The sequence below is a fragment of the Xenopus laevis genome, chromosome 8L (assembly GCF_017654675.1).
Source record: "Xenopus laevis strain J_2021 chromosome 8L, Xenopus_laevis_v10.1, whole genome shotgun sequence".
NCBI lineage: Eukaryota > Metazoa > Chordata > Amphibia > Anura > Pipidae > Xenopus > Xenopus laevis.
The window spans coordinates 126,770,393-126,797,752 of NC_054385.1; the positions used below are offsets into that span (position 1 = coordinate 126,770,393).

At 44.1% G+C, this 27,360-nt stretch overlaps 1 protein-coding gene across 2 annotated transcripts in view; it reads right to left on the minus strand.

The window, feature by feature from the left end:
* Positions 1 to 27,360, minus strand: part of LOC108699127 (Fc receptor-like protein 4) — a 30,379-nt gene continuing 3,019 nt past the window's right edge. Inside the window, exons 3-9 of one of the 2 annotated variants that reach the window (XM_041573605.1) lie at positions 25,166 to 25,423; positions 23,317 to 23,598; positions 4,369 to 4,392; positions 3,632 to 3,892; positions 2,918 to 3,175; positions 946 to 1,227; positions 1 to 190 (exon numbers count right to left, since the gene is read on the minus strand). In XM_041573605.1, coding sequence (XP_041429539.1) covers positions 96 to 190; positions 946 to 1,227; positions 2,918 to 3,175; positions 3,632 to 3,892; positions 4,369 to 4,392; positions 23,317 to 23,598; positions 25,166 to 25,423 — 1,460 coding nt within the window. In that variant the 3' untranslated portion in view covers positions 1 to 95. Of the gene's footprint in view, positions 191 to 945; positions 1,228 to 2,917; positions 3,176 to 3,631; positions 3,893 to 4,368; positions 4,396 to 23,316; positions 23,599 to 25,165; positions 25,424 to 27,360 lie in introns of both variants that reach the window. The other variant, XM_041573604.1, reaches the window with a different exon arrangement.

Genomic DNA, 27,360 nt, shown 5'->3' on the forward strand with positions numbered 1-27,360 from the left:
TAATTCTATAAAATATTTATTTTTACATAAAAGAATCAAAGGGAAGTGTTTAAAAGGGGAGTATAATGAAATGATAACACTCATTATGGATTAGGTCATTTGATATGGAAGTAACAGAGAAATGGGACAGAGAGGAGTATACATACAGACAGGACAAGCCGTATGATATTCTCTATGGTGTAACTTCCTCCTGCAAGACAACAATAAAGAATTCTTAGCTATTACTAACTGATTGGCAAGTATACCATATCTGTGAATTATAAACAAAATGGTAGTGTATTAGGGGCCTCCTTAATTGAGAAGAACTGCCTGGGTGCTTTCTGGACAACAAACTGTGCAATTCTAGGCAGTGTCCTTCATTGGTTACTAAAGCTAATATAATATAAGTTTGGTTATAGTCTGTACAGAGAGATCCCATAAAACTACGACAGCATAGGTATTCCTCTGTACTAAGCACAATTCAGCAGGAACAGTCCCCTAAGTTTGCTCATAGTCTGTACAGAGAGATCCCATAAAACTATGGCAGCATAGGTATTCCCCTGTACTAAGCACAATTCAGCAGGAACAGTCCCTAAGTTTGCTCATAGTCTGTACAGAGAGATCCCATAAAACTATGGCAGCATAGGTATTCCCCTGTACTAAGCACAATTCAGCAGGAACAGTCCCTAAGTTTGCTCATAGTCTGTACAGAGAGATCCCATAAAACTATGACAGCATAGGTATTCCCTGTACTAAGCACAATTCAGCAGGAACAGTCCCTAAGTTTGCTCATAGTCTGTACAGAGAGATCCCATAAAACTATGGCAGCATAGGTATTCCCTGTACTAAGCACAATTCAGCAGGAACAGTCCCTAAGTTTGCTCATGGTCTGTACAGAGAGATCAATTTTTTAGTGATTAATGCATTAGTATCTATACCCATCCTACCTTAGCACATGATATTCACCTTGGAAGTAGATGGTTAGCTCTTTGCTCCCCTTCGTTACACTGACTGATGGAGCTGCTGTATGACAGGTGTAACTGCCAGAGTCCTGAGGCCGAGCTGATTGGATGGTGTAATGATTGGATGAATGAAATCCCTGCACATTGTGCCCATTTCTGTAGAAAGCAAACTGTAGCTCTGTATTGGCTCTGGCTGGATTAAGGACTGTATGGCAGGATATGGTCAGTAGATCTCCCTCCTGTAATGAATTATTATTTGCTCTGATCTCTGGCCTGGAAAACAGTTCTGGAAATAACATGTATGAATTGTATGAATTTGTGCATTACATTTTTTTGCGAATCAAAGTTTTCACCATGATTTTTGTTTTGCTTAAAAAAAAAAAAAGCTGGAAAAAAAATGCCTTCCTCATTAGGTTTGGGGCTTAGAGCTCTTGGTTTGCTAAGGTCGAGGGATCAATTAAAACTAGAGCTGCGTTTTTCTTTTGCATGTTTGATGATAAAAATGGTTTAAGTTTTATGTACTTTATTTTGGGACATTAGATGATGGTCTAGATCAGCTATATATGGGACATTTAGTTAATTTGGCACTCCTAGGCCTGCTGACGTTCATCGACCCAGTCATCTCTCTTTTATTCATGCAAATTTTCATCATCTGGCCGGTATTGGCACACGGGAAATTAAAAAAATGATTATATCTTGTGTGCTTTGCCAGTGTTTCTGAACCAATGTGGGTGTGGTTGGGCAACATATCACCCTCTAAAATCCAATCCAACAAGGCCCGGGCCTTGTTGGCCTTTCCACAAATCCAGGCCTGTCCAGATCAGATCATAATCCTATATCCTTTAATGACTGACCATTAGTGATGGGCGAATCTGTCGCTTCTCCGAATAATTTCTGAAATAGTAGAAAAAATTGAGAAGCCGCGACAATTCTCATAATGCATTGAAGTCAATGGGCGTCAAAATAATGTTGACGGACATTCATTTTTAATGTGCCCTACAATTTTTATACCCGCAACTATTTTGTCTAAATGCATGAAAGTCAATGGGCGTACGAATAATTTTGACGCAAAAAATTTTTATGTGTTCGTCAATTTTGACGTGCGACTTATTTTTTTTTGCGGCAAAATTTTGATGCAGTTTTGTGAAAACAGCGGGTGGTGAAACGCGGAAATATTGTAAAAGCAAAAAACAGCTTAGGTTGAATTAAACCCCAAACCTGAGCATTAAAAATGATTAAATCAGGACCTTAAACCACTATTAATATATTTCACATACAGAACATATATATTTTTAGAGGCCTATTGTCCAGGTGATTTTATTCTTTTCCCCATCATGGCCTGGCTTTCACCCTAGCACACACCCTTGCACAACTGGGAAACTTAGAACTGCCTGGGTGCTTCCACGTAGTAAACATATATCAAATAAATGGCCAAATATGCTAAATTGATATAATAAAAATAAATTACATTTAATCATTACATATAATCATACATATAGTAAACATATCTACAATCAGCAAATGACAACTCCCCTTAATTTTTTCTGCTGCATGATTCAGCCATTGGGGCGTAATTATGAGATAAAGAAACAGAACTCATCACAGTCTGTCCCATTCAAACAAAGAGATGGCAGAATTTCTCTTCCAGCCCCAGATAGCCAGGGTTACACATTTATGGGTGACATGCCCCTAAATTCTTTAAAAAAAAAAAAAAAACAAGGGACATAGAAAAAATCTTTTTACAGGAACAGCCTCTTTGGTTTGCTTAGAGCCTGTGCAGAGAGATAAAACTAGAGAGATAAAACTACAATTATATCAGTATAGTAATTATCTTGTATTGTTGATAATAATTATCTTGTATTATGCACAGACCCCAGGAACAACCCTCAGATTAGCTCATAGTGTATCACAGTCTATGCCTTCATACACTGATATCCCATAATCCACCACAAATAATGCTAAACATAGAGATTTACCTTGGATGGTTATGACTATTTCAGCAGATGTATAATGAGAGTAACAATGTAATTCTGACGGCAGCAATGCTTTACATCTGTATGTACCAGTCATTCCCACACTTGTATCCAATGTGACTGTGTCAGTAGGGGAGGATGATATTATAACATTATCTTTATAGAAAGTTACTTCTTTTCCTATAGAATTAGGAGTGTAACATCTCAGAGTCAGGGGGTCCCCTTCATAGACACTGGGGGGCGCCTGCAGAATCAAACGCTCTGGAATAAAGAAACAATGAATATAAATACATGATACAATGGGACTGGTAGAATCTCTGCATGACAAGAATGAATTTTGTCTGATACAGTATTTCTCTATGAAATGTCCCTACTTGTACTCTGTGTATAGACTAAAGATTCCCATTACACTGTTGTACAGACTGTAGTTTATTTACTGTCAACCCCAATCACTAAATCACTGTTCTAAAATAATCGTGTATATGTAAATCTATCCATCTATCCATCTATCCATCGCTCTCTCTCTTGCTCTATCTATCATAGATATGTCTATCTATCTTTCTATCTATCTATCTATCTATCTATCTATCTATCTATCTATCTATCTATCTATCTATCTATCTATTATCTATCTATTCATACCAATACTTTCTTATGTCAGACTAAAATAATATGACACATATTCAGTATGAAAAGTTGGGAAGTCAGAAAACTCACCATTTGTAACATCCAGTCTGACTGGGTCACTTCTCTCACTGGTTCCAGTCTGACACTGGTAATTCCCACTGTCCTTCTCTTCTGCATTCTCAATTCTAAAGTTCTGTTCCTCTCCCTTTATCCTCTCATTGTCCTTGTACCAGGAATATCTCTGGTTTAGCAGAGAAGTAGAACTCACGTTACATGTGAGAGTTATAGAGTCATGCAGAGATATTGTGGCCCAGTTTGGTGAGAAGGAAACCACAGGCCTGACCAAAGCTCCTGAAAAGACAAAACGTTATTGTACTCTGGTGCTACTCCCACTTTATTATCAAAACTACTGCATCAATAACAACCTCCTATAGATTTTTTTTCTACAACTGGATATATTATAAATAATATAAATAGATATAAACATATATATTAAAGGCTCATTTCCCACTACTGTGAAACCTTGAACCCAGTAAATATTGTATTTCAAAGTAAAACTGATTTGTGCTTATATCTGTTGAGTACTTGAAGAATAACTTGTTTTAACGCATTTGCCTGATTTTATTGAATAGGAATTACAGTCAGCCCTGTGCCAGGATTGTTCTGGTCTATATACTATTGAATGTGCTTTCATGAGACATGCATTGGATATATAGTGGCCTTCCTATAATTTAGAGATATATGAATAAGGAATCCCATACCTGTATGCCTGTATATTCCCATGAATGATTAGTGACATTAGGAGAGAAATATAAATAAATTCTCACCTGTACTTGCCATAACTGCAACTGCTGCTGCAAAAAAAAAGCAGACTCTAATCAGATACAACATGCTGTATTAATTGCGTTTATATATCACATATGTTATAATATACATGATTGAATGACAGCAAGTGTTATTGCCAAGGAAATCTATTTGGCTCTCAGGAAAATACTGAAGTGCATAGATCTAATTTTTGCTATTTTGTAAAAACCATTACCTGTAACGGTTTAGCCTGTTCACATAAAGTTGATTTAGGCCTTTTTTTGTATACAGGTATGGGACCTGCTATCCAGAATGCTCAGGATCTGGGGTTTTCCAGATAATGGATCTTTCGTTAATTAGGATCTTCATACCTTAAGTCTACTAGAAAATGAAGTAAACATTAAATAAACCCAATAGGCTGGTTTTGCCTCCAATAAGAATTAATTATATCTTAGTTGGGATCAAGTACAAGTTACTGTTTTATTATTACAGAGAAAAAGGAAATCATTTTTAAAAATTTGGATTATTTGGGTAAAATGGAGTCTTTGGGAGACGGCCTATTTACAATTTGGAGCTTTCTGTATAACGAGTTTCAGGATAAGAAACCAATAGCTGTACAGAGTCAGCAGGACACATGAGACAGTAGACCAAATGTTTAATGTTATTGTAGCACTATCCTACAGCCATGAGCATATAGCACAGCCTTCCCAACTATCTCGCCCACTATTGGATTCACATTTTATTAGCATATGACATTGCCTAACAAAGTGACAAAGCAGAATTCCTTATAATTAATCATGGTCCATATGAGATACACACTTTAGCCCAGAGTGGACTTTTAGAACACACTAACACCTACTATGGGTGCTTGGATTATACTGTGGGTGTCAGTAGCTACTGTCTAAATTCTCTGGCTTTCATGTCAGAAAAGAACATTTAACCACTTCCTTTATATTATCATGTTGGTGTTTATAGTCTTATGTACTACACTATTTTTTTTAATTGTAAATATATTTTTGGCTTCCACTTCACTAGCTGCAACTGCAAACAGTGGAGATCTTTCTTTTTACGCTGGATATTTTCTGTAGGATCTTTTTGAAGGTCATAGAAGATGAATTTATTGGGAGCACTCACCAAAAACTATTATTACCTATTGCCCCCCCCAACTGTTCTGACACATCCAGAACTCTTGGTAAATAGACTTATATATGAGCGTAATGAGTGATGTATGAGTGTATGTATACAGGGATTGTTCCCTTTTAAGATAACGTTAAGTATATTATAGAATGGCTAATTTTAAGCAACTTTCCAACGGGTCTTCATTATTTATAGTTTTCAAATTATTTGCCTTCTTGTTCTAAATCTTTCCAGCTTTCAAATGGGGGTCACTGACCCCATCTAAAAACAAATACTCTGTAAGGCTACAAATCTATTGTTATTGTTACTTTTTATTACTCATCTTTCTATTCAGGCCTCTCCTATTCATATTCCAGTCTCTTATTCAAAACAATGCATGGTTGCTAGGGGAATTTGTATCCTAGTAATCAGATGGCTGAAATTGCAAACTGGAGAGCTGCTGAATAAAATGCTAAATAACTCAAAAACCACAAATAATAAAAAAAAAAGAAACCAATTGAAAATTATCTCAGAATATCACTCTCTACATCATACTAAAATATATTTTGAACAACCCCTTTAAATCATATTTATATTTAGTGCTACATAATAGACATAGTTCAATACAATAGTAGAATACAAATAAAAACAAAATACTTTCAATATTAAGCACTCAGAGTTAGAAGACAAGGGATAGTAAGCCCCTCCCATTAGCACAATATAGGTTTATTATAATATTTGTAGTAAAACAATTTGACAACAGTAGTAACATATATCTGATATATAAAACAGGTGCTACTTACGGAGATAGATCATTAACAACAGGACAGACATGATGAATAGAAGCAGGTAATGAGCTATAGAAAGATTTGTAATGACACCCGTGATACTCAGAAACTAACACCTTGTGTGTGTGTCAGGCAGGACTAAAGGGGAAACTAAAACCACAAACAGAAAGAAGCAAAGTATAGCAGAGGAACAGGCGGGAGGAGTGGGGATTCTGTTTAATGGTGACAGGCACATTGAAGTTAAGAGGTTGGTGGAGGTTAAAATGGGCAGGTGTTTGTTACTTGATATTAAAGGGGAACTATCGCGAAAATCTAATTTTCCCAGTGGATAGATAGGATGAAAATAACAATATTCTCAAATATATTCATTTAACAGAAATGCTTACTTTTTGAAAGGCATTCAATAATATTACAGTGAGTTAGAATGCTTTCTCTAAGAGCCAGTTCAAGCAATTGCTGAATGGGAGTGGCTATACCGCAACTGTGATGTCACGTAGCAACTAGCAAAGTCCCACCCTCTTCATTAGAGATGTCGCGAACTGTTCGCCGGCGAACTTGTTCGCGCGAACATCGGGTGTTCGCGCTCGCCGGAAGTTCGCGAACGTCGCGCGACGTTCGCCATTTTGGGTTCGCCATTGTTGGCGCTTTTTTTTGCCCTCTCACCCCAGACCAGCAGGTACATGGCAGCCAATCAGGAAGCTCTCCCTGGACCACTCCCCTTCCCTATAAAAACCGAAGCCCTGCAGCGTTTTTTCACTCTGCCTGTGTGTGCTGAAGAGATAGTGTAGGGAGAGAGCTGCTGCCTGTTAGTGATTTCAGGGACAGTTGAAAGTTTGCTGGCTAGTAATCGTTTTGATACTGCTCTGTTATTGGAGGGACAGAAGTCTGCAGGGGTTTGAGGGACATTTAAGCTTAGGTAGCTTTGCTGGCTAGTAATCTACCTTCTACTGCAGTGCTCTGTATGTAGCTGCAGTGGGCAGCTGTCCTGCTTCTGATCTCATCTGCTGACTGCTGCAATAACAGTAGTCCTTGTAAGGACTGCTTTTATTTATTTTTTTGTTGTTTTACTACTACTACTACTACTACTACTATAAGAGCCCAGTGCTATTAGTCTAGCAGTGTTGGGGAGTGGGACTGGTGTGCTAATCTGCTGCTCCTAGTAGTTCAGCAGCACCAACTTTAATTTTTTTTTTTAATATTCATTTTTTTTTTATTTTACTTTTTTTTATTTTACTACCGCTGTAGTAGTGTATAAGTTGACCTTTTAGGCATTATTTGCCCTGTAGGCATTATTTGCACAGTGTTTTCTTCAACCCGCCATCTAGCTGTGTGACCTTGTTCACATTCTGTCTAAATATCCATAATATTACCGTCTCCAGAAAAAACACCGGAGTGACTTTTTTCAAGCAGCCATAATATATTTTACGTAATCCGTATCCACCGCTGTAGTAGTGTATACGTTGACCTTGTAGGCATTATTTGCACAGTGTTTTCTTCAACCCGCCACCTAGCTGTGTGACCTTGTTCACATTCTGTCTAAATATCCATAATATTACCGTCTCCAGAAAAAACACCGGAGTGACTTTTTTCAAGCAGCCATAATATATTTTACGTAATCCGTATCCACCGCTGTAGTAGTGTATACGTTGACCTTGTAGGCATTGTTTGCCCAGTTTTTTTGGCCGCAGCCACTGAAGCACAGAGGCCAGAAAAAATATGCCATATAAATGCTGAAAATAGTCATTTTTTGCCATACGTTGACTCAACGTATATGGCAAAAAATGACTATTTTCAGCATTTATATGGCATATTTTTTCTGGCAACTGTGCTTCAGTGGCTGCGACCAAAAAAATGCATATTTTCTGCATTTATATGGCATAATTTTTCTGGCCTCTGTGCTTCAGTGGCTGCAACCAAAAAAATTTATATTTTCAGCATTTATATGGCATAATTTTTCTGTCAACTGTGCTTCAGTGGCTGCGACCAAAAAAATGCATGTTTTCTGCATTTATATGGCATAATTTTTCTGGCCTCTGTGCTTCAGTGGCTGCAACCAAAAAAGTTTATATTTTCAGCATTTATATGGCATAATTTTTCTGGCAACTGTGCTTCAGTGGCTGCGACCAAAAAAATGCATATTTTCAGCATTTATATGGCATAATTTTTCTGGCCTCTGTGCTTCAGTGGCTGCAACCAAAAAAATTTATATTTTCAGCATTTATATGGCATAATTTTTCTGGCAACTGTGCTTCAGTGGCTGCGTCCAAAAAAACTGGGCAAACAATGTCTACAAGGTCAACGTATGGCGAAAAATGACTATTTTCAGCATTTATATGGCATATTTTTTCTGGCAACTGTGCTTCAGTGGCTGCGTCCAAAAAAACTGGGCAAACAATGCCTACAAGGTCAACGTATGGCAGTTGTTTAAAGAGAACAGCAGATTACTAGCCAGCAAAGCTACCTAAGCTAAAATGTCCCTCAAATCCCTGCAGACTTCTGTCCCTCCAATACAGAGCAGTATCAAGCAGATTACTAGCCAGCAAACTTACTATCATCTGTCCCTGAAATCACTAACAGCTCTCCCCCTACACTATCTCTTCCAAGCACACACAGGCAGATTTTTCAGATACATTTTTGCCCTTGATCCCCCTCTGGCATGCCACTGTCCAGGTCGTTGCACCCTTTAAACAACTTTAAAATCATTTTTCTGGCCAGAAATGTCTTTTCTAGATGTTAAAGTTCGCCTTCCCATTGAAGTCTATGGGGTTCGCGAACCGTTCGCGAACCGCTCGCGTTTTTGCGCAAGTTCGCGAATATGTTCGCGAACTTTTTTTCCGACGTTCGCTACATCCCTACTCTTCATGCTGAATCCAAAGCATCCACACACCAATTGTATTCTCTAGAATCTCATTCTGAGAACAGTAAGGCTGTTATTCTTTTATAGTGTGAAAATGCTGATATTATTGGCAGAATGAGGTTTTTGCATACTCCCAGATCAAAGCATGCCACTCCTATCTCACTCACACTCACCCCTGCCACTCATATCACACTCACCCCGCCATGCTTACCTTCTACTCTCACTCACCCCAGCCACTCCTATCTCTCTCACACTCACCCAGCCACTCCTATCTCTCTCACACTCACCCAGCCACTCCTATCTCTCTCACACTCACCCCTACCATGCCTACCTTCTACTCTCACTCACCCCAGCCACTCCTATCTCTCTCACACTCACCCAGCCACTCCTATCTCTCTCACACTCACCCCAGCCACTCCTATCTCTCTCACACTCACCCCAGCCACTCCTATCTCTCTCACACTCACCCCTACCATGCTTACCTTCTACTCTCACTCACCCCAGCCACTCCTATCTCTCTCACACTCACCCAGCCACTCCTATCTCTCTCACACTCACCCCAGCCACTCCTATCTCTCTTACACTCACCCCAGCCACTCCTATCTCTCTTACACTCACCCCAGCCACTCCTATCTCTCTTACACTCACCCCAGCCACTCCTATCTCTCTTACACTCACCCCAGCCACTCCTATCTCTCTTACACTCACCCAGCCACTCCTATCTCTCTCACACTCACCCCAGCCACTCCTATCTCTCTCACACTCACCCAGCCACTCCTATCTCTCTCACACTCACCCCTACCATGCTTACCTTCTACTCTCACTCACCCCAGCCACTCCTATCTCTCTCACACTCACCCAGCCACTCCTATCTCTCTCACACTCACCCCAGCCACTCCTATCTCTCTTAACCAATCTCCACCCCAGCCACTCCTATCTCTCTTACACTCACCCCAGCCACTCCTATTCTCTCTACACTCACCCCAGCCACTCCTATCTCTCTCACACTCACCCCAGCCACTCCTATCTCTCTCACACTCACCCGCAGCCATCCTTGCCTATCTCTCTCACACTCACCCCAGCCACTCCTATCTCACTCACATCACCGCCACTCCTATCTCCTCACATTCACCCAGCCACTCCTGTCTCTCTCACTCACTCCCCTGCCACTCCTATCTCTCACATTCACAGCCACCCTGACTCTATCTCACTCACTCCCAGCCACTCCTGTCTCTCTCACACTCACCCCTGCCACTCCTATCTCCTCACACTTCACCAGCCACTCCTGTCTCTCTCACTCACCCCTGCCACTCCTATCTCTCTCACACTCACCCTGCCACTCCTATCTCTCTCACACTCACCCCTGCCACTCCTATCTCTCTCACACTCACCCTGCCACTCATCTCTCACTTACACTCACCCCTGCCACTCCTGTCTCTCACACTCACCCCTGCCACTCATATCTCATGCACACTCACCCCTGCCACTCATATCTCATGCACACTCACCCCTGCCACTCATATCTCATGCACACTCACCCCTGCCACTCCTATCTCATGCACACTCACCCCTGCCACTCATATCTCACTCACCCCTGCCACTCCTATCTCTCACACTCACCCCTGCCACTCCTATCTCTCTCACACTCACCCCTGCCACTCCTATCTCTCTCACACTCACCCCTGCCACTCCTATCTCTCTCACACTCACCCCAGCCACTCCTATCTCTCTTACATTCACCCCTGCCACTCCTATCTCTCACACTCCACCAGGGCCGGACTGGGAGGAAAAAGCAGCCCTGGCAAAAGTATCAAAGCAGCCCATGTTTTCTCGCCAATGCAAAGCATGATATATATATTTTCAACCCCAAGGACTAGGGTGAACTAGAACTAGTGTTTATTAATAAATATTTTAAGAGCTCTATTTCTTGTACCAAGCAGGGTCCATTATCATATAATCACCAGCATTATTGTACACCCTAAATGCTTAAACTGACCCTTGCAACAAATATCTCACCCCAGTTTCTATCACAGCTATTCTGTGGATTGGATTCGTGGCCTAAGAGAGCTTGATCACCATGTGTCACAGTCCAAAATATTATGTTTATATATTATCATCTAATTGTCTCTTAGATTGTTCCTGTGGCTACTCCCATTCCCCCATAAGTAATAAAAAAGCACTACGTTTTCCCCCAGGAATAGTTACCAATAAACATAAACATGTCCTCACAGAACCCATACACACTTCCCACAGTAAATGCTGCCATACTGCATGCCTGGCTGGAGCCCAACTGCCTGCAATTACCTGAGAAGTGTGGCAGATCTTATGCCAATGCCTATCTTTGGGTGCACACAGACAAATTCGTTCGGTTCTATATTAACACAACTGGAAAAGCTTACTGGCCTTCTTCTGTGACCTTTCATACCCGTATATGCACTTCCCCTACACTTCCACTAGATGGCGAGGCATTAGAACAGTGATTAGCATATCTCCAGTCTCTCCACCTCTTATGCCACTCTGTTCAAAGCAGGCTGTTTGTTCTATTATCCGGTTTGTTGATTGCTGAAGGTGTTAACTCTGTTGTGGGAACAGTTCATTTACATATTAAAGGCGGGCCTAATTAGCATTTTTCGTCAAGCGGCCCATTTACATTTCAAAGCAAACGGCCCGTCGGGCATTTGCCCGAACCAGTAAATGGCCAGTCCGGGCCTGCACTCCACCCTTCCACTCATCTCTCACTTACACTCACCCCTGCCATGCTTACCTTATACTCTCACTCCAGCCACTCCTCTCTCACACTCACCCCAGCCATGCTTACCTTCTACTCTCACACTCACCCCAGCCACTCCTATCTCTCTCACACTCACCCCAGCCACTCCTATCTCTCTCACACTCACCCCAGCCACTCCTATCTCACTCACATTCACCAGCCACTCCTGTCTCTCTCACTCACCCCTGCCACTCCTATCTCTCACTCACCCCTGCCACTCCTATCTCTCCCACACTCACCCCTGCCACTCCTATCTCTCTCACACTCACCCCTGCCACTCCTATCTCACTCACATTCACCAGCCACTCCTGTCTCTCTCACTCACCCCTGCCACTCCTATCTCTCTCACACTCACCCCAGCCACTCCTATCTCTCTCACATTCACCCCTGCCACTCCAATCTCTCTCACACTCACCCCTGCCACTCCTATCTCTCTCACACTCACCCCAGCCACTCCTATCTCTCTCACACTCACCCCAGCCACTCCTATCTCACTCACATTCACCAGCCACTCCTGTCTCTCTCACTCACCCCTGCCACTCCTATCTCTCACACTCACCCCTGCCACTCCTATCTCTCACACTCACCCCTGCCACTCCTATCTCTCACACTCACAGCTGCCACTCCTATCTCTCCCACACTCACCCCTGCCACTCCTATCTCTCTCACACTCACCCCTGCCACTCCTATCTCACTCACATTCACCAGCCACTCCTGTCTCTCTCACTCACCCCTGCCACTCCTATCTCTCTCACACTCACCCCAGCCACTCCTATCTCTCTCAGATTCACCCCTGCCAGTCCTATCTCTCTCACACTCAACCCTGCCACTCATCTCTCACTTACACTCACCCCTGCCATGCTTACCTTCTACTCTCACTCACTCCAGCCACTCCTCTCACACTCACCCCTGCCACTCCTATCTCTCTCACACTCAACCCTGCCACTCATCTCTCACTTACACTCACCCCTGCCATGTTTACCTTACTCCAGCCACTCCTCTCTCACACTCACCCCAGCCATGCTTACCTTCTACTCTCACACTCACCCCAGCCACTCCTATCTCTCTCAAAAGAATGTTTGCCTATTCGATAGTCGAAGTACACAAAAATAGCTCGAAATTTGAATTTTTTTTTACTTTGAATTTTTACTTCGACCCTTGATAAATCTGAACCTGTTCTCTCACTTTAGGGGCATTTTCTGAGGAGAAACCTTTAGTTTACCTAGGAAAACTATACATTGTTTTTTTCAGTAGAAAATAAGCTTTCTAAATGTGAGTTTTCATGTATTTCCACCTCTTTTTTGAAAAATACACATTCTGATGATTCCAAAATGGGTAACTATATATAGTTATACTCCTACTCCTAACTACCAAAAATCAAAGCTTGTCTTAACTTTGCGGTTCTTATAAAAATGTATTAAAATTCTGAAAAATCACTTCAAAGGTTTTATTTTTCTACTTCGCATATCCCACACTGTATTAGGTACCCTGAATATAATTGGCAGGGTTCCACTGAACAGTTTGATGCCCATTGTGCATAGGTTTACCAAAGTATCTGGTATTTAGATGCCCCAAAATGAAGTTAGCGCATACACTCAGTGGCGGACCAAGACAGCAGGGTGCCCTAGGCAACCCTGCTGGCTACGTCTCCTCCCCCCTAGTGCGCGCACATGAACATGAGTGTGCATGCACAGGAGAGCGCATTCACGTTCAGATGACAGCAGCAACGCTGTAATAGCTGCCGAGCTGAGGGAAACAGCCCAAACTAGGGGAAGGCAGTAGAAGAGGTACTTACCTGGCACCCCTTTACTTTTGCGCCATAGGCACGTGCCTCTTCCTACTCCTAGTTCCAGCCCTGCATACACTGCCTGATTAATGTTTGGTAATAGTGGCAAATAAGTAAGTCATCCCAAGAAAACATCATATTTTTAGAAAATACACATTCTGTATCTTTGTATGGCAAAGCAGCAACACTACCCTAAACTTCTTGTTTTTTATATAATTTCTGAAAATCATCACAAAGTTTGCATTTTACCCCATTATATACCTACATTTGTAACTTACCAGCATAAGGCATCCTAAATATGAACGCCAGGGGTCTATTGAATAGTTTGATGCCTTAATTCATAGATTTACCAAACCACCAAATTCAAATAGTACATATGAATTTTCACATGACACTCTTGACTGTTACAATATACGCACCCGGCACATGTATTACCCTAGAAAACCATATATTTCCCAAAAGTACACATTCCGACTAATCTAAAACGGGTAAATATGTCTTTCTACTGCAAACTACCAAGCTGCAAAGTTATGATAAACATAATGCCTTTTATTAAATTTCTGAAAATCATCACAAAGCTTGCATTCTACCCCATAATTTACCCCACATTTTGTAACGTATCAGCATAGGGTCTGAACTACACGGTACAAAGAACAGTGGTAAATGCTATATAATCATAAAATCCAATAAAACCACAAAAATCAATGCTTTTTTTTTTTCGCCTAGTGTAATCAGCAGTCATAATGACTGTTTGACTATTTTAGCATGGCCAAATATGTTTTACGGAAACAAACAAGCGAACAACACCTATGCAGAGCTGAAAATGCAATAAAATAGCTTAACATGCAATAAAATGGCTAAAAATGCACCAAAATTGCAATATAATCACTAAAAAAACATACAAGGTATTGCACAGTACGGTATGCTATTGACAATGGCAATAAAAAAAAATTTTCAAAGTGCAGGCGCAAGTGCGTGTGAGTATGCAGTGTCGGACTGGCCCGGCGGAACACGGGGAAAAAAACAGTCCCCTCTCCCGATCAGATTCGGGGGAAAAAAAATGTTATTTTCAGGCACTGCGCAGCGCCATCTGCGCATGCGCTCAGCACCTGTTGATTTAAGAGCGCCGCGGCACCTTCACGCAGGCGCTCGGCGCATCATATAGGGGGCTAGGGGGCGAGGGGGCGAGGGGTCAGCGGGGGGTCGGAGGGGGCCCTGGACATTAGTCCTGGTGAGCCCTGCCCCCCCCCAGTTCGACCCTGTGGCTGTGTGACCCCCCCCCCCCGATCTCCAAAAATGTATGTGTGCATGTATGTTTTAGTGTGAATGTAAGTGTGTTTCAGTTTAAGTGTGTGTTTGGTGTGTGTAAGTGTAACACTAACCTGGAAACGCATGACAATCCATCTGGGGTTGCAGGAGGGGGTCCCACAAAGAGGAGGCAGAAGTCTTCAGTGAAGATCCAGTGAGTGGGCTGTGTTGCGGGTATAGGAAGTGCAGGCAGCAGCAGGACACGTAGAATTCACGTGCCCTGCTGCCACCTTGAGTCCCCTGGGTGATCACACCCCTGGGGCCACTCGATCCCCTGCTCTCCTAGTTGCCTAGGGGCAGGGGAATAAGTAGGGATGGAGAGAGCTGCAGCCAGCCCTTCGCACCTGCAGCCTCCCCCACTGCAGCCAGCCTTCCCCCCCACCTGCAGCCAGCCTCCGCCTGCAGCCAGCCTGGCCCCCCACCTGCAGGCAGCCTCCCCCCCTGCACCCAGCCCTTCCCCCCTGCAGTCCTCCCCCACTGCAGCCAGCCTTCGCCCCCTGGAGCCAGCCTCCCCCCCACCTGCAGCTGCCCCCCCCACCTGCAGCCGGCCTTCCCCGCACCTGCAGTCAGCCTCCCCCCCACTTTCAGCCAGCCCTTCCCCCCTGCAGCCAGCCAGCCCTTCCCCCCCTGCAGCCAGCCTTTCACCCCCTGCAGGCTCCCCACTGCAACCAGCCTTCGCCCCCCTGGAGCCAGCCTCCCCCCCACCTGCAGCCAGCATCCCCCTGCAGCCAGCCTTGCCCCCACCTTTAGCCAGCCTTTTGCCCCTGCAGCCTCCCCCTGCCGCCAGCCTTTCCCCCCACCTGCAGCCAGCATCCCCCTGCAGCCAGCCTTGCCCCCCACCTTTAGCCAGCCTTTTGCCCCTGCAGCCTCCCCCCTGCCGCCAGCCTTTCCCCCCACCTGCAGCCAGCCAGCCCTTCCCCCCTGCCGCCAGCCTTTCACCCCCTGCAGGCTCCCCACTGCAACCAGCCTTCGCCCCCCTGGAGCCAGCCTCCCCCACCTGCAGCCAGCATCCCCCTGCAGCCAGCCTTTTGCCCCTGCAGCCTCCCCCCTGCCGCCCAGCCCTTCCCCCCCCCCCCCAGCCTTGCCCCCCAACAGCCAGCCTTGCCCCCCCATACAGCCAGCCTTGCCCCCCCCATACAGCCAGCCTTGCCCCCCCCATACAGCCAGCCTTGCCCCCCCCCATACAGCCAGCCTTGCCCCCCCCATACAGCCAGCCAGCCTTGCCCCCCCCATACAGCCAGCAGCCTTGCCCCCCCCATACAGCCAGCCTTGCCCCCCCCATACAGCCAGCCTTGCCCCCCCCCATACAGCCAGCCTTTGCCCCCCCCATACAGCCAGCCTGCCCCCCCCCATACAGCCAGCCTTGCCCCCCCCCCATCCGCCAGCCTTGCCCCCCCCCATACAGCCAGCCTTGCCCCCCCCCATACAGCCAGCCAGCCTTGCCCCCCCCCATACAGCCAGCCTTGCCCCCCCCCCATACAGCCAGCCTTGCCCCCCCCATACAGCCAGCCTTGCCCCCCCCCCATACAGCCAGCCTTGCCCCCCCATACAGCCAGCCTTGCCCCCCCCCATACAGCCAGCCAGCCTTGCCCCCCCCCATACAGCCAGGCCTGCCCCCCCCATACAGCCAGCCTTGCCCCCCCCCCATACAGCCAGTCAGCCTTGCCCCCCCCATACAGCCAGCCTTGCCCCCCCCATACAGCCAGCCAGCCTTGCCCCCCCCATACAGCCAGCCTTGCCCCCCCCCCATACAGCCAGCCTTGCCCCCCCCATACAGCCAGCCTTGCCCCCCCCACACAGCCAGCCTTGCCCCCCCCCACACAGCCAGCCTTGCCCCCCCCATACAGCCAGCCTTGCCCCCCCCCATACAGCCAGCCTCCTTTAGTAACTTTTAAAACTCTTTTTTTACACTCAGCTGCTCTCCTTCGGCAGCTCCCCCTCCCTTCCAGAAAGTTATGTGAAAAGAAAGCCTCCGTAACAAGCTCCTGCTCAGCCCCTCCCCCTGCAGTCAGTCAGTCAGTCAGCATCGTAGTTTTACAAGTCCGGTTACATGAAGACTTGCTCTCCTGAAACTCCCCCTCCCTCCCAGAAACTAGGCAAAATGAACTAAAGGTGGACTTATTAACACTGGCTGAATCTGTGCAGGTCATTAGTCTGTATGTGACACTGAGACACGTGAGTATTGAAGGTGCTGCTGCTCCAGTTGATTTTTTTGCTTGTCTAACATGGCTGCGTCTCAGTGTCACATACAGACTAATGACCTGCACAGATTCAGCCAGTGTTAATAAGTCCACCTTTAGTTCATTTTGCCTAGTTTCTGGGAGGGAGGGGGAGTTTCAGGAGAGCAAGTCTTCATGTAACCGGACTTGTAAAACTACGATGCTGACTGACTGACTGACTGCAGGGGGAGGGGCTGAGCAGGAGCTTGTTACGGAGGCTTTCTTTTCACATAACTTTCTGGAAGGGAGGGGGAGCTGCCGAACGAAAGCAGCGGAGTGTAAAAAAAAGAGTTTTAAAAGCACTATAAGTACTGGGGCTGGCTGCAGGGGGTGGGGGCTGGCTCTAAAGAGGAAAAGGATCAATCCAGCAGGGCACAAGTAACGGAGCCATTAATTATGCTGCCTCCACACAGTTCAAGATTGACAGCACTGATAGCCAATGAGAGTGAGGACAGCGTTGTTATGCAAAGAACTCGACTCCGACGCCAGAGCTAGCCAGAGGCAGGTAGGAGAGAAGCAGCTAGGCATGTGTTCATTATAATGACTTCAATATTTTAAAAACTGTACATTTTTTTTAATACATTATATTTAGACAATTTAATAACTTCATGCAATGATTCTTTTTACAAATTTTTAATTTCGCGATAGTTCCCCTTTAAGATAGAAGGGGAAGATCTAAGACTAATTAATATGTATGGGCCCCAATCAGTGGTGGAGAGGAAGGAACTCATAAGAGAAATGAGACAATATTTACACACCTCAATGCCAGTCATCCTAGCCGGAGATTTCAACCAAGTGACAGGGCCAGGAGATAGATCTGGTATGTATAGGAAATATGAGGGAGCATTTCTCAATGAGGTGGTTCAAACAGCAGGGTTGGTGGATGTGGCTACTGAAGGGGGTAGGAAGGCCAAGCACACGTATTTTTGTGGCTGCCGCAGTAGTAGAATTGACCAGATTTATATTAAAGCTGGTGCTCCTTTTTCAGGGGTTAAGGAGATTGAAGTGGGGTTTTCTGACCACTTGGTCCTTTTTTTTGAATATGGGGTATCAAATAGTCTGGGGGTTGGTAAAGGTCTGTGGAGGTTAGGTTCAGAAATACTAAAGGATGAGGAACAAAAACCCTTTTGTGCGTTTGTTGTACAAAATATTTTGTCAAAAGATTCACCAACACAGGGGTGGGAAGAGGCCAAGAGGTCATTTCGGGCTTTCTTTTAAGTTCCTATCTGTTCAAAGGGAGGGAAATAGAATATGGCAGTACCAGTCCTTGAGAAAGAAGCTGGAGTCCTATATTTCGGATGGGGTGGTGGGGGAAAAAGTGACCCAGTTAAAGAACCAAATGAAGCAGTATCAGTACAGCCGCCAGAGGTCTCTGGTTCTTGAGAGGGATTCTGGGATGAAAATCTCCCCAGATCCTTTTAGGAACTGTAAAGAGTCAGTTAAAAGGAAACTGGTGAGGGGTCTCATTGACTTCCGGGTAAAGAGCAAAAGACAAGGGAGGGAATACTGGAGGTCGTGAGATCCTACTATGCTGCTTTGTTTGGGGAGAGAACTTTGGAGAGGAAAAGGATGACGGCTTTCTTAGAGACGACCCCAGGGCCTGACACAAATAATTTGGATTTTTCCCCCTTGACAGCTAAAATCACAGAGGAGGAGGTAAAGTTGGCGATAGAGAGTCTGCAGAATAAGAAAGCTCCAGGTCCGGATGGCTTAACATTAGGGATGGGCGAATTTTTTCGCCTCGTTTCGCCGAAAAAATGACGCCCATAGACTTGTATGGAGGCGTGCGCCAAAAAAAAAAAAAGACGCGCGACAAAATAATTTCGCCGCGCGACAAAGTTTTTTTGACGCCCATAGACTTTAATGGGTGTCTGCGACATTTCGCCGGCGGCGACTTTTTGGCGAAACGAAACGGGTCAAATTCGCCCATCCCTGCTTAACATCAGAATTCTATAAGACCTTTAAAGATCTGTTGGCTCCGGCACTTGTTGAGGTGTTTAACAATTGTTTAGAGGAAGATGACCTCCCGCCATCTATGCAGTTTTCCTCTTTGATTTTGCTCTCAAAAGGTAAGGACGAGAAGCATATTGAGAACTGGAGGCCGATTGCCCTGCTCAATACAGATAGAAAGATTCTCGCAAAGGTTATTTTCTTTCGTTTAAGTTTATTTTCAAGCACTTTATTGTCTGACTGTCAGTTCTGCACGGTGAAGGGGCGGAGCATTTTTGGAGCTGTCTTTACTATTAGAGAGGCTCTGGAATTATGCAAAGCTCACAGGTGGGGGAAATACTTTCTGTGTTTAGATCAGTCAAAAGCCTTTGATAGGGTGAATCACCAGTACCTATGGGCTGTTTTGTCTAAATACGGTATCCCGGGTCAGTTCATTAGTTGGATAAAAGTTTTGTACAAAGGGGCGAGAAGCTTCCCACTAATTAACGGTTGGCCGGGTGAAGACTTCCAGGTTGGGGCAGGAGTAAGACAGGGGTGCCCTCTGAGTCCTTTGCTGTATGCGTTTGCGTTAGATCCATTTCTTAGGTCGCTGCAGGGAGGTAACTTGGAGGGTATCTGTGCACCCAGTGGTCAGCGCCTGAGGTTGGTGGCCTACGCGGATGATGTGACAGTGGTTATCTCAAAGCCTGAAGAGGTGGAGAGAGTCTCCTGTTGCATCAGAAGCTACTCAGAGGCCTCAGGGTCTCTAGTCAATAGTGAAAAGTCGGAAGCTTTGTGGAGTTTGGAGGATGACCCCAGTTTTGAGTTAAGAACCTTCCCTGTTGCCTCCTCTCAAGTAAAAATACTAGGGGTTAAATTTGGGAGGGAAGATAATGCCAGGCTAAATTGGGAAGAGAAGTTGGATACCGGTTTGGCAAAAGTTCAGCGTTGGAAAGGGTGGAAGCTGACCTATAGGGAAAGAGTTAACCTTATCAAGACTTTTCTGATCCCGTTGTTTTTGTATGTGTCCTGTGTGTTCCCTTTGCCAGAATCTTTCTATGCTCGAGTCTATAGCTTATTCTTCCAGATGATCTGGGGGAATAGGCTAAACCCAGTCAAAAGAGGGGTAACGTTCCTGCAGAGGAAAGAGGGAGGTTTGGGGATGGTCTGTCCTGTGACCTTCTTTGGTGTCATGTTCCTAAAGTTTCACTTTGGGGGTCTGACTCAAGGAACAAGCTCCCTGTGGGAAAGTTGTATCAGGTCTTGGGCATCGTCTTTTATCATGGACTGGCAGCTGGGCGGTAGGGCGAAAGAGGTCCGTGTAAGACAGAGCTATTTCCCACCACACATTGCCCATGCCCTTAAACTGATAAAGAGGTGGGGCATTGGGGCATCAAAAATAACATCAACCCCAAGGAAGCAAATCTATGCCAGGGTACTAACCTCCTTCTTTACTGTCCCACTAGCTTTAAGAGACTGTACCAGCAAAACCCTGGAGGACATACTAAAGTATTTAAACAGCGTCAGACTCCCCCCAAAACTGTTTGATAACTCCTGGCTGACACTGCAGGGCAAGTTGTATGTGCGGGGCAACATGAAATACCTGAGTCATGTAAGAAAAGAGTGTCCCTGGGGGTGTGGGGTGGAGGAGAGTCAAGAGCACTTTTTGGTGGATTGTTCGGTGTCAAACAGTTTATATGAGGGTGTACTGAAGGTGTTGGGTATTTATAATATATGTGCTAATGACTATGCAGAAAGAGCCTATGGGATCATTCATAGGAACCACCGCTATAACCAAGAGACTGTATTTATTATACTGTCAGTCATTCGATATCATCTGTGGTCTATCTGATGTATGAAAACCTTTGGGAAAGACAATCAATCAATAGACCAAACAATAAGTAAAATATTAAGGGAAATTGTGTTTATTAAAGTCAATGAGATTCAGAAAAAAAGCTTAAATGAAAAAAATTGGTTGAACTTTGATTTCTCTTGGTCAAATTCTTTGTAAATAATGTACATATTGTAATATAATGTAATTTTGATATACTTTGATTTTGTTATGCTTTGTATTTTATTTTAAATAAAAATCCCTATCTGAACCCTATTGTAAGCAGCAGTCCTGTCCTGCTTTATGGCAGCTGAGATTCTAGCTATCTGTATAACAGAGCATTCTGTCCCAGTGGCTGCACAGATCCTATCTGATCCCCATTGTAAGCAGCAGTCCTGCCCTGCTTTATGGCAGCTGAGATTCTAGCTATCTGTATAACAGAGCATTCTGTCCAAGTGGCTGCACAGATAGGGTTGCCACCTTTTCTTGAAAAAAATACCGGCCTTAGCCCCGCCCGAAGCCCCATCCCCAACCCCGCCCAAAGCCACACCCCCTGTGCCTAGGAAATTCAGATTTTTTTTTCTGTAGGTGCCAAAAGCATCCTACCTTTTTATTTGCAGGCTGTTCCACACAGTACTGTTCTTCTGTGTATTGTGTTTGTTATTGTGTCTGCAGTCCAACTGAGCCAGCAGCCGCACAACCAACACACTCGGCTCCCACTGCAGGCTGCAGTCTGCACAGCTGCACTCGCGTCTAAGCTTTAGTCACGCTGACGCCACCCACACAATCAAATCATCATCATCACACGAGACAAGCTGAGCTGGGGAATTTGGAGCAGGGAGGGAGGAGGGAGCAGCGAAGCTGCTAAAAAATTAAGTGGCTTTTCCTCCCCGCAAAAAATTACCGGCGATGTAATTGTCGGTATTATCTTAATACCGGCACCGGCCTCAATACCTGTTTTACTGGCTAAGCCTGTAAAATACCGGCCGGGTGGCAACCCTATGCACAGATCCTATCTGATCCCCATTGTAAGCAGCAGTCCTGTCCTGCTTTATGGCAGCTGAGATTCTAGCTATCTGTATAACAGAACATTCTGTCCCAGTGACTGCACAGATCCTATCTGATCCCCATTGTAAGCAGCAGTCCTGTCCTGCTTTATGGCAGCTGAGATTCTAGCTATCTGTATAACAGAGCATTCTGTCCCAGTGGCTGCACAGATCCTATCTGATCCCCATTGTAAGCAGCAGTCCTGTCCTGCTTTATGGCTGAGATTCTAGCTATCTGTATAACAGAACATTCTGTCCCAGTGGCTGCACAGATCCTATCTGATCCCCATTGTAAGCAGCAGTCCTGTCCTGCTTTATGGCAGCTGAGATTCTAGCTATCTGTATAACAGAGCATTCTGTCCCATTGGCTGCACAGATCCTATCTGATCCCCATTGTAAGCAGCAGTCCTGTCCTGCTTTATGGCAGCTGAGATTCTAGCTATCTGTATAACAGAGCATCTCTTACAATGAGCCAGATTAGAAAGCCATGGTTAACCTGACTGTATCGCTAACAATACTTAATTTAAAAAAAACAAAAAAAAATGAATGGACAACCAAAAAAGTAATTCTATAAAATATTTATTTTTACATAAAAGAAGCAAAGGGAAGTGTTTAAAAGGGGAGTATAATGAAATGATAACACTCATTATGGATTAGGTAATTTGATATGGAAGTAACAGAGAAATGGGACAGAGAGGAGTATACATACAGACAGGACAAGCCTTATGATATTCTCTATGGTGTAACTTCCTCCTGCAAGACAACAATAAAGAATTCTTAGCTATTACTAACTGATTGGCAAGTATACCATATCTGTGAATTATAAACAAAATGGTAGTGTATTAGGGGCCTCCTTAATTGAGAAGAACTTCCTGGGTGCTTTCTGGACAACAAACTGTGCAATTCTAGGCAGTGTCCTTCATTGGTTACTAAAGCTAATATAATATAAGTTTGTTTATAGCCTGTACAGAGAGATCCCATAAAACTATGGCAGCATAGGTATTCCCCTGTACTAAGCACAATTCAGCAGGAACAGTCCCTAAATTTGCTCATAGTCTGTACAGAGAGATCCCATAAAACTATGGCAGCATAGGTATTCCCCTGTACTAAGCACAATTCAGCAGGAACAGTCCCTAAGTTTGCTCATAGTCTGTACAGAGAGATCCCATAAAACTATGACAGCATAGGTATTCCTCTGTACTAAGCACAATTCAGCAGGAACAGTCCCTAAGTTTGCTCATGGTCTGTACAGAGAGATCAATTTTTTAGTGATTAATGCATTAGTATCTATACCCATCCTACCTTAGCACATGATATTCACCTTGGAAGTAGATGGTTAGCTCTTTGCTCCCCTTCGTTACACTGACTGATGGAGCTGCTGTATGACAGGTGTAATTGCCAGAGTCCTGAGGCCGAGCTGATTGGATGGTGTAATGATTGGATGAATGAAATCCCTGCACATTGTGCCCATTTCTGTAGAAAGCAAACTGTAGCTCTGTATTGGCTCTGGCTGGATTAAGGACTGTATGGCAGGTTATGGTCAGTAGATCTCCCTCCTGTAATGAATTATTATTTGCTCTGATCTCTGGCCTGGAAAACAGTTCTGGAAATAACATGTATGAATTGTATGAATTTGTGCATTACATTTTTTTGCGAATCAAAGTTTTCACCATGATTTTTGTTTTGCTTTAAAAAAAAAAAAGCTGGAAAAAAAATGCCTTCCTCATTAGGTTTGGGGCTTAGAGCTCTTGGTTTGCTAAGGTCGAGGGATCAATTAAAACTAGAGCTGCGTTTTTCTTTTGCATGTTTGATGATAAAAATGGTTTAAGTTTTATGTACTTTATTTTGGGACACGAGATTATGGTCTAGATCAGCTATATATGGGACATTTAGTTAATTTGGCACTCCTAGGCCTGCTGACGTTCATCGACCCAGTCCCCTCTCTTTTATTCATGCAAATTATCATCATCTGGACCGGTATTGGCACACGGGAAATTAAAAAAATGATTATATCTTGTGTGCTTTGCCAGTGTTTCTGAACCAATGTGGGTGTGGTTGGGCAACATATCACCCTCTAAAATCTAGCCACACCTAGGCCCAGGCCTTGTTGGCCTTTCCACAAATCCAGGCCTGTTCAGATAATAATCCTATATCCTTTGATGACTGACCATTAGTGATGGGCAAATCTGTCGCTTCTCGGAATAACTCCCCGAAATAGTACAAAAATGAAGAAGCCGTGACAATTCTCATAACGCATTGAACTCAATGGGTGTCCGAATAATTGCGATGCGAATCAATTTTTATGTGTGCGTCAATTTTGACGTGCGGCAATTTTTTTCTTTTGTGCGAAATTTTTATGCAGTTTCGCGAAAACAGCGGGTGGTGAAACACGGAAATATTGCAAAAGCAAAAAGCAGCTTTAGGTTGAATTAAACCCCAAACCTGAGCATTAAAAATGATTAAATCAGGACCTTAAACCATTATAAATATATTTCACATACAGAACATATATTTTTTAGAGGCCTATTTTATTTTTTTTTCCCTGCCATGGCCTGGCTTTCACCCTAGCACACACCCTTGCACAACTGGGAAACTTAGAACTGCCTGGGTGCTTCCACGTAGTAAACATATATCAAATAAATGCCCAAATATGCTAATGGATACAATAAAAATAAATTACATTTAATCATTACATATAATCAAACAAATAGTAAAAATATCTACAATCAGCAAATGACAACTCCCCTTCATTACTGCTGCATGATTCAGCCATTGGGACGTAATTATAAAAGACTGAAACAAAACTCATCACAATCCGTCCCTTTCAGAAAGACTGCAGAATTTCTCCTCCAGGCACATATTTGTGGGCAGGCCATAAAGGCCAGTGCCTGGGGGGGGGGGGACACATTTATGGGTGACAGGCTCCTAAATTCCTAGAAAACAGCAAGGGGAGTAGAAAAAAATCTTTTTACTGGAGGAGCCTCCTCAGTTTGCTTAGAGCCTGTGTAGAGAGATAGAAAACTACAATTATATATAATTATAGTAATTATATTGTATGATGCACAGATCCCAGGAACAATCCCAAAATTAGCTCATAGTGTATCACAGTCTATGCCTGCATACATTTATTCCATAATCCAATAGAAATAATGCTAAACATAGAGATTTACCTTGGATGGTTATGACTATTTCAGCAGATATATAAGGAGAGTAATGATCGGAATAAAGCTGCAGGAGTGTTTTACATCTGTATGTACCAGTCATTCCCACACTTGCAACCAAAGTGACTGTGTCAGTAGAGGAGGATGATATGTTTACATTATCTTTATAGAATGTTGTATATTTTGCTTTATAATTAGGAGTGTAACATCTCAGAGTCAGTTGGTCCCCTTCATAAACACTTGGGGGCGCCTGCAGAATCACACGATCTGGAATGAAGAAACAATGAACACAAATACATGATACAATGGGACTGGTAGCATCAGTGAATATTGGAATTTGGATTTAACCTCTTCCAATCAAACCCTTTCCCCCAAGCTGTGAATGATTTTCTGCTCATCTGCTTCCACGCTTAATAGTGCTCATTTATGAACATAATAGTGCAGTGTCAGACTCACCAGTATAATCCAGTCGTAGAAGGAGCTGGAGCAGAAGATAATGAACCCACAAGCGCCTCACACAACTTGGAGTGGAACAAGGAGCAGGGTGTGGAGCAGGCCCGGACTGGCCATTTGTGAATACGGGCAAATGCCCGTTGGGCCGCTGCCTCTGTATGGGAATTGGGCCGCACGGACAGTGTGCTCTTGTGCGCAGGGCCATTGCGCTCAGATGAAGAGAGTCCCCGCATGTGTGCAGCGCGTGCAGAAATTTAATTTAGCAGGACCCGCACTAAAATTTTCTACCACTAGAGGGCGTGCAGCAGAAGTGAGCTGGAAACTGAAGACCTGCACAGGGAAAACATTAGCACGTTTGCAGTGCTTTTGAAACGCCCCATTAGTTCCTGCTGATGAAGGGAGGGATGGAATTTTCTGCTGCTGTTCTGCATTTCCCCCCTTGCCCCCCCAACTGTACAGAGAAAGGGCAGGTAAGAACAACTACTTTGCTGTTAAAAAAGTTTGGAGTTTAATTTTGCAATCTGTTCTAATCTGCCAGCATAAATCTAGCTTCTCAGCACAATCCCACATGGAATAGCCCAAGATCATGCTGCTGTAAATAGTTATAGTAATATTATGGTGTGTTAAATAGATCTTTATGAAAATCCTGTTTGGATACATTTTAATGCAGATTTATTTATCCCATTTGGGATACTTGTCATAACTGTGTTATGTCATCATACTGATACTATCACTGCACAGTTTAATTATTCACAGCAGTCTTGCCCTGCTTTATGACAGCTGATATTCTAGCTATCTATGTGTAGTTTTCTATGCAAGAGTCCTCTGCACTCAGCCCATTATCAATATATTAAGGACATTGAAACATTTTGTGCCTTAAGCTACTAAAAATGCCTTATCCTTTAAACAAAACAGGGATTTTTTGTCCATATATTGCAATATATTTAAGCTGGCCAACTACGTCAAAGTCATCCCATATCTGGCCAGTTTTCTATGCAGGACATGGCAGGCTTTGGGCATCTGTTGACAGGTTTTTATCTAATATTCCCCTGTATAATTGTCTCCAAGGAACGGATTAAAAAAAAATTTGCTCCCAATAAAGACTTATTATGTATTAGTTTGGCTAAAACTACTGTTTTATTATTACAGAGAAAATGAAATCAATTTTAAACATTTGGATTGTTTGCATATAATGGAGTCTATGGGAGACGGCCTTTCCTAATTTGGAGTTTTCTGAAAAATGGGTTTCCAGATAACCAATCCAATACCTGAAGTGGGCTGCTTTAATTTTTTTTGCCAGGGCTGCTTTTTTCTCCCAGTCCGGCCCTGGTGTGGAGAGTAGCCAGTGAGACGATAGCGAAGTACAAGGGATTAAGCGAAGTCGTAGTCAGGAGATCCGAGGTCAGAAGGCAAGAATCGTAAACGGTGAGACAGGCAAGAAGGTCGAGACAGGCGGCAGTAATCAAATCCGAGTTCAGGCAAAGGTCGATAATCAGGAATCCAAACAGTTCAAGACGCTAGGGTTTCAGTTCAAACAACCTAATAACCAGGCAATGTATTACAGACTGGTTTGGGTTTAAATGCAGATAATTTGGCGCCAAACTGGCGTCACTGCGCTGACGTCGCGGAACTGACGCCAGCACGTCCATCACAGGCGTTTCCGCCTAAGTCCTTGCGCCCGTGACCGTCGCCTCTGCGCCCGCGACCGTCGCCAGCTCCCGCATCAGACGCCGACGCGCATTAGCGCGCCC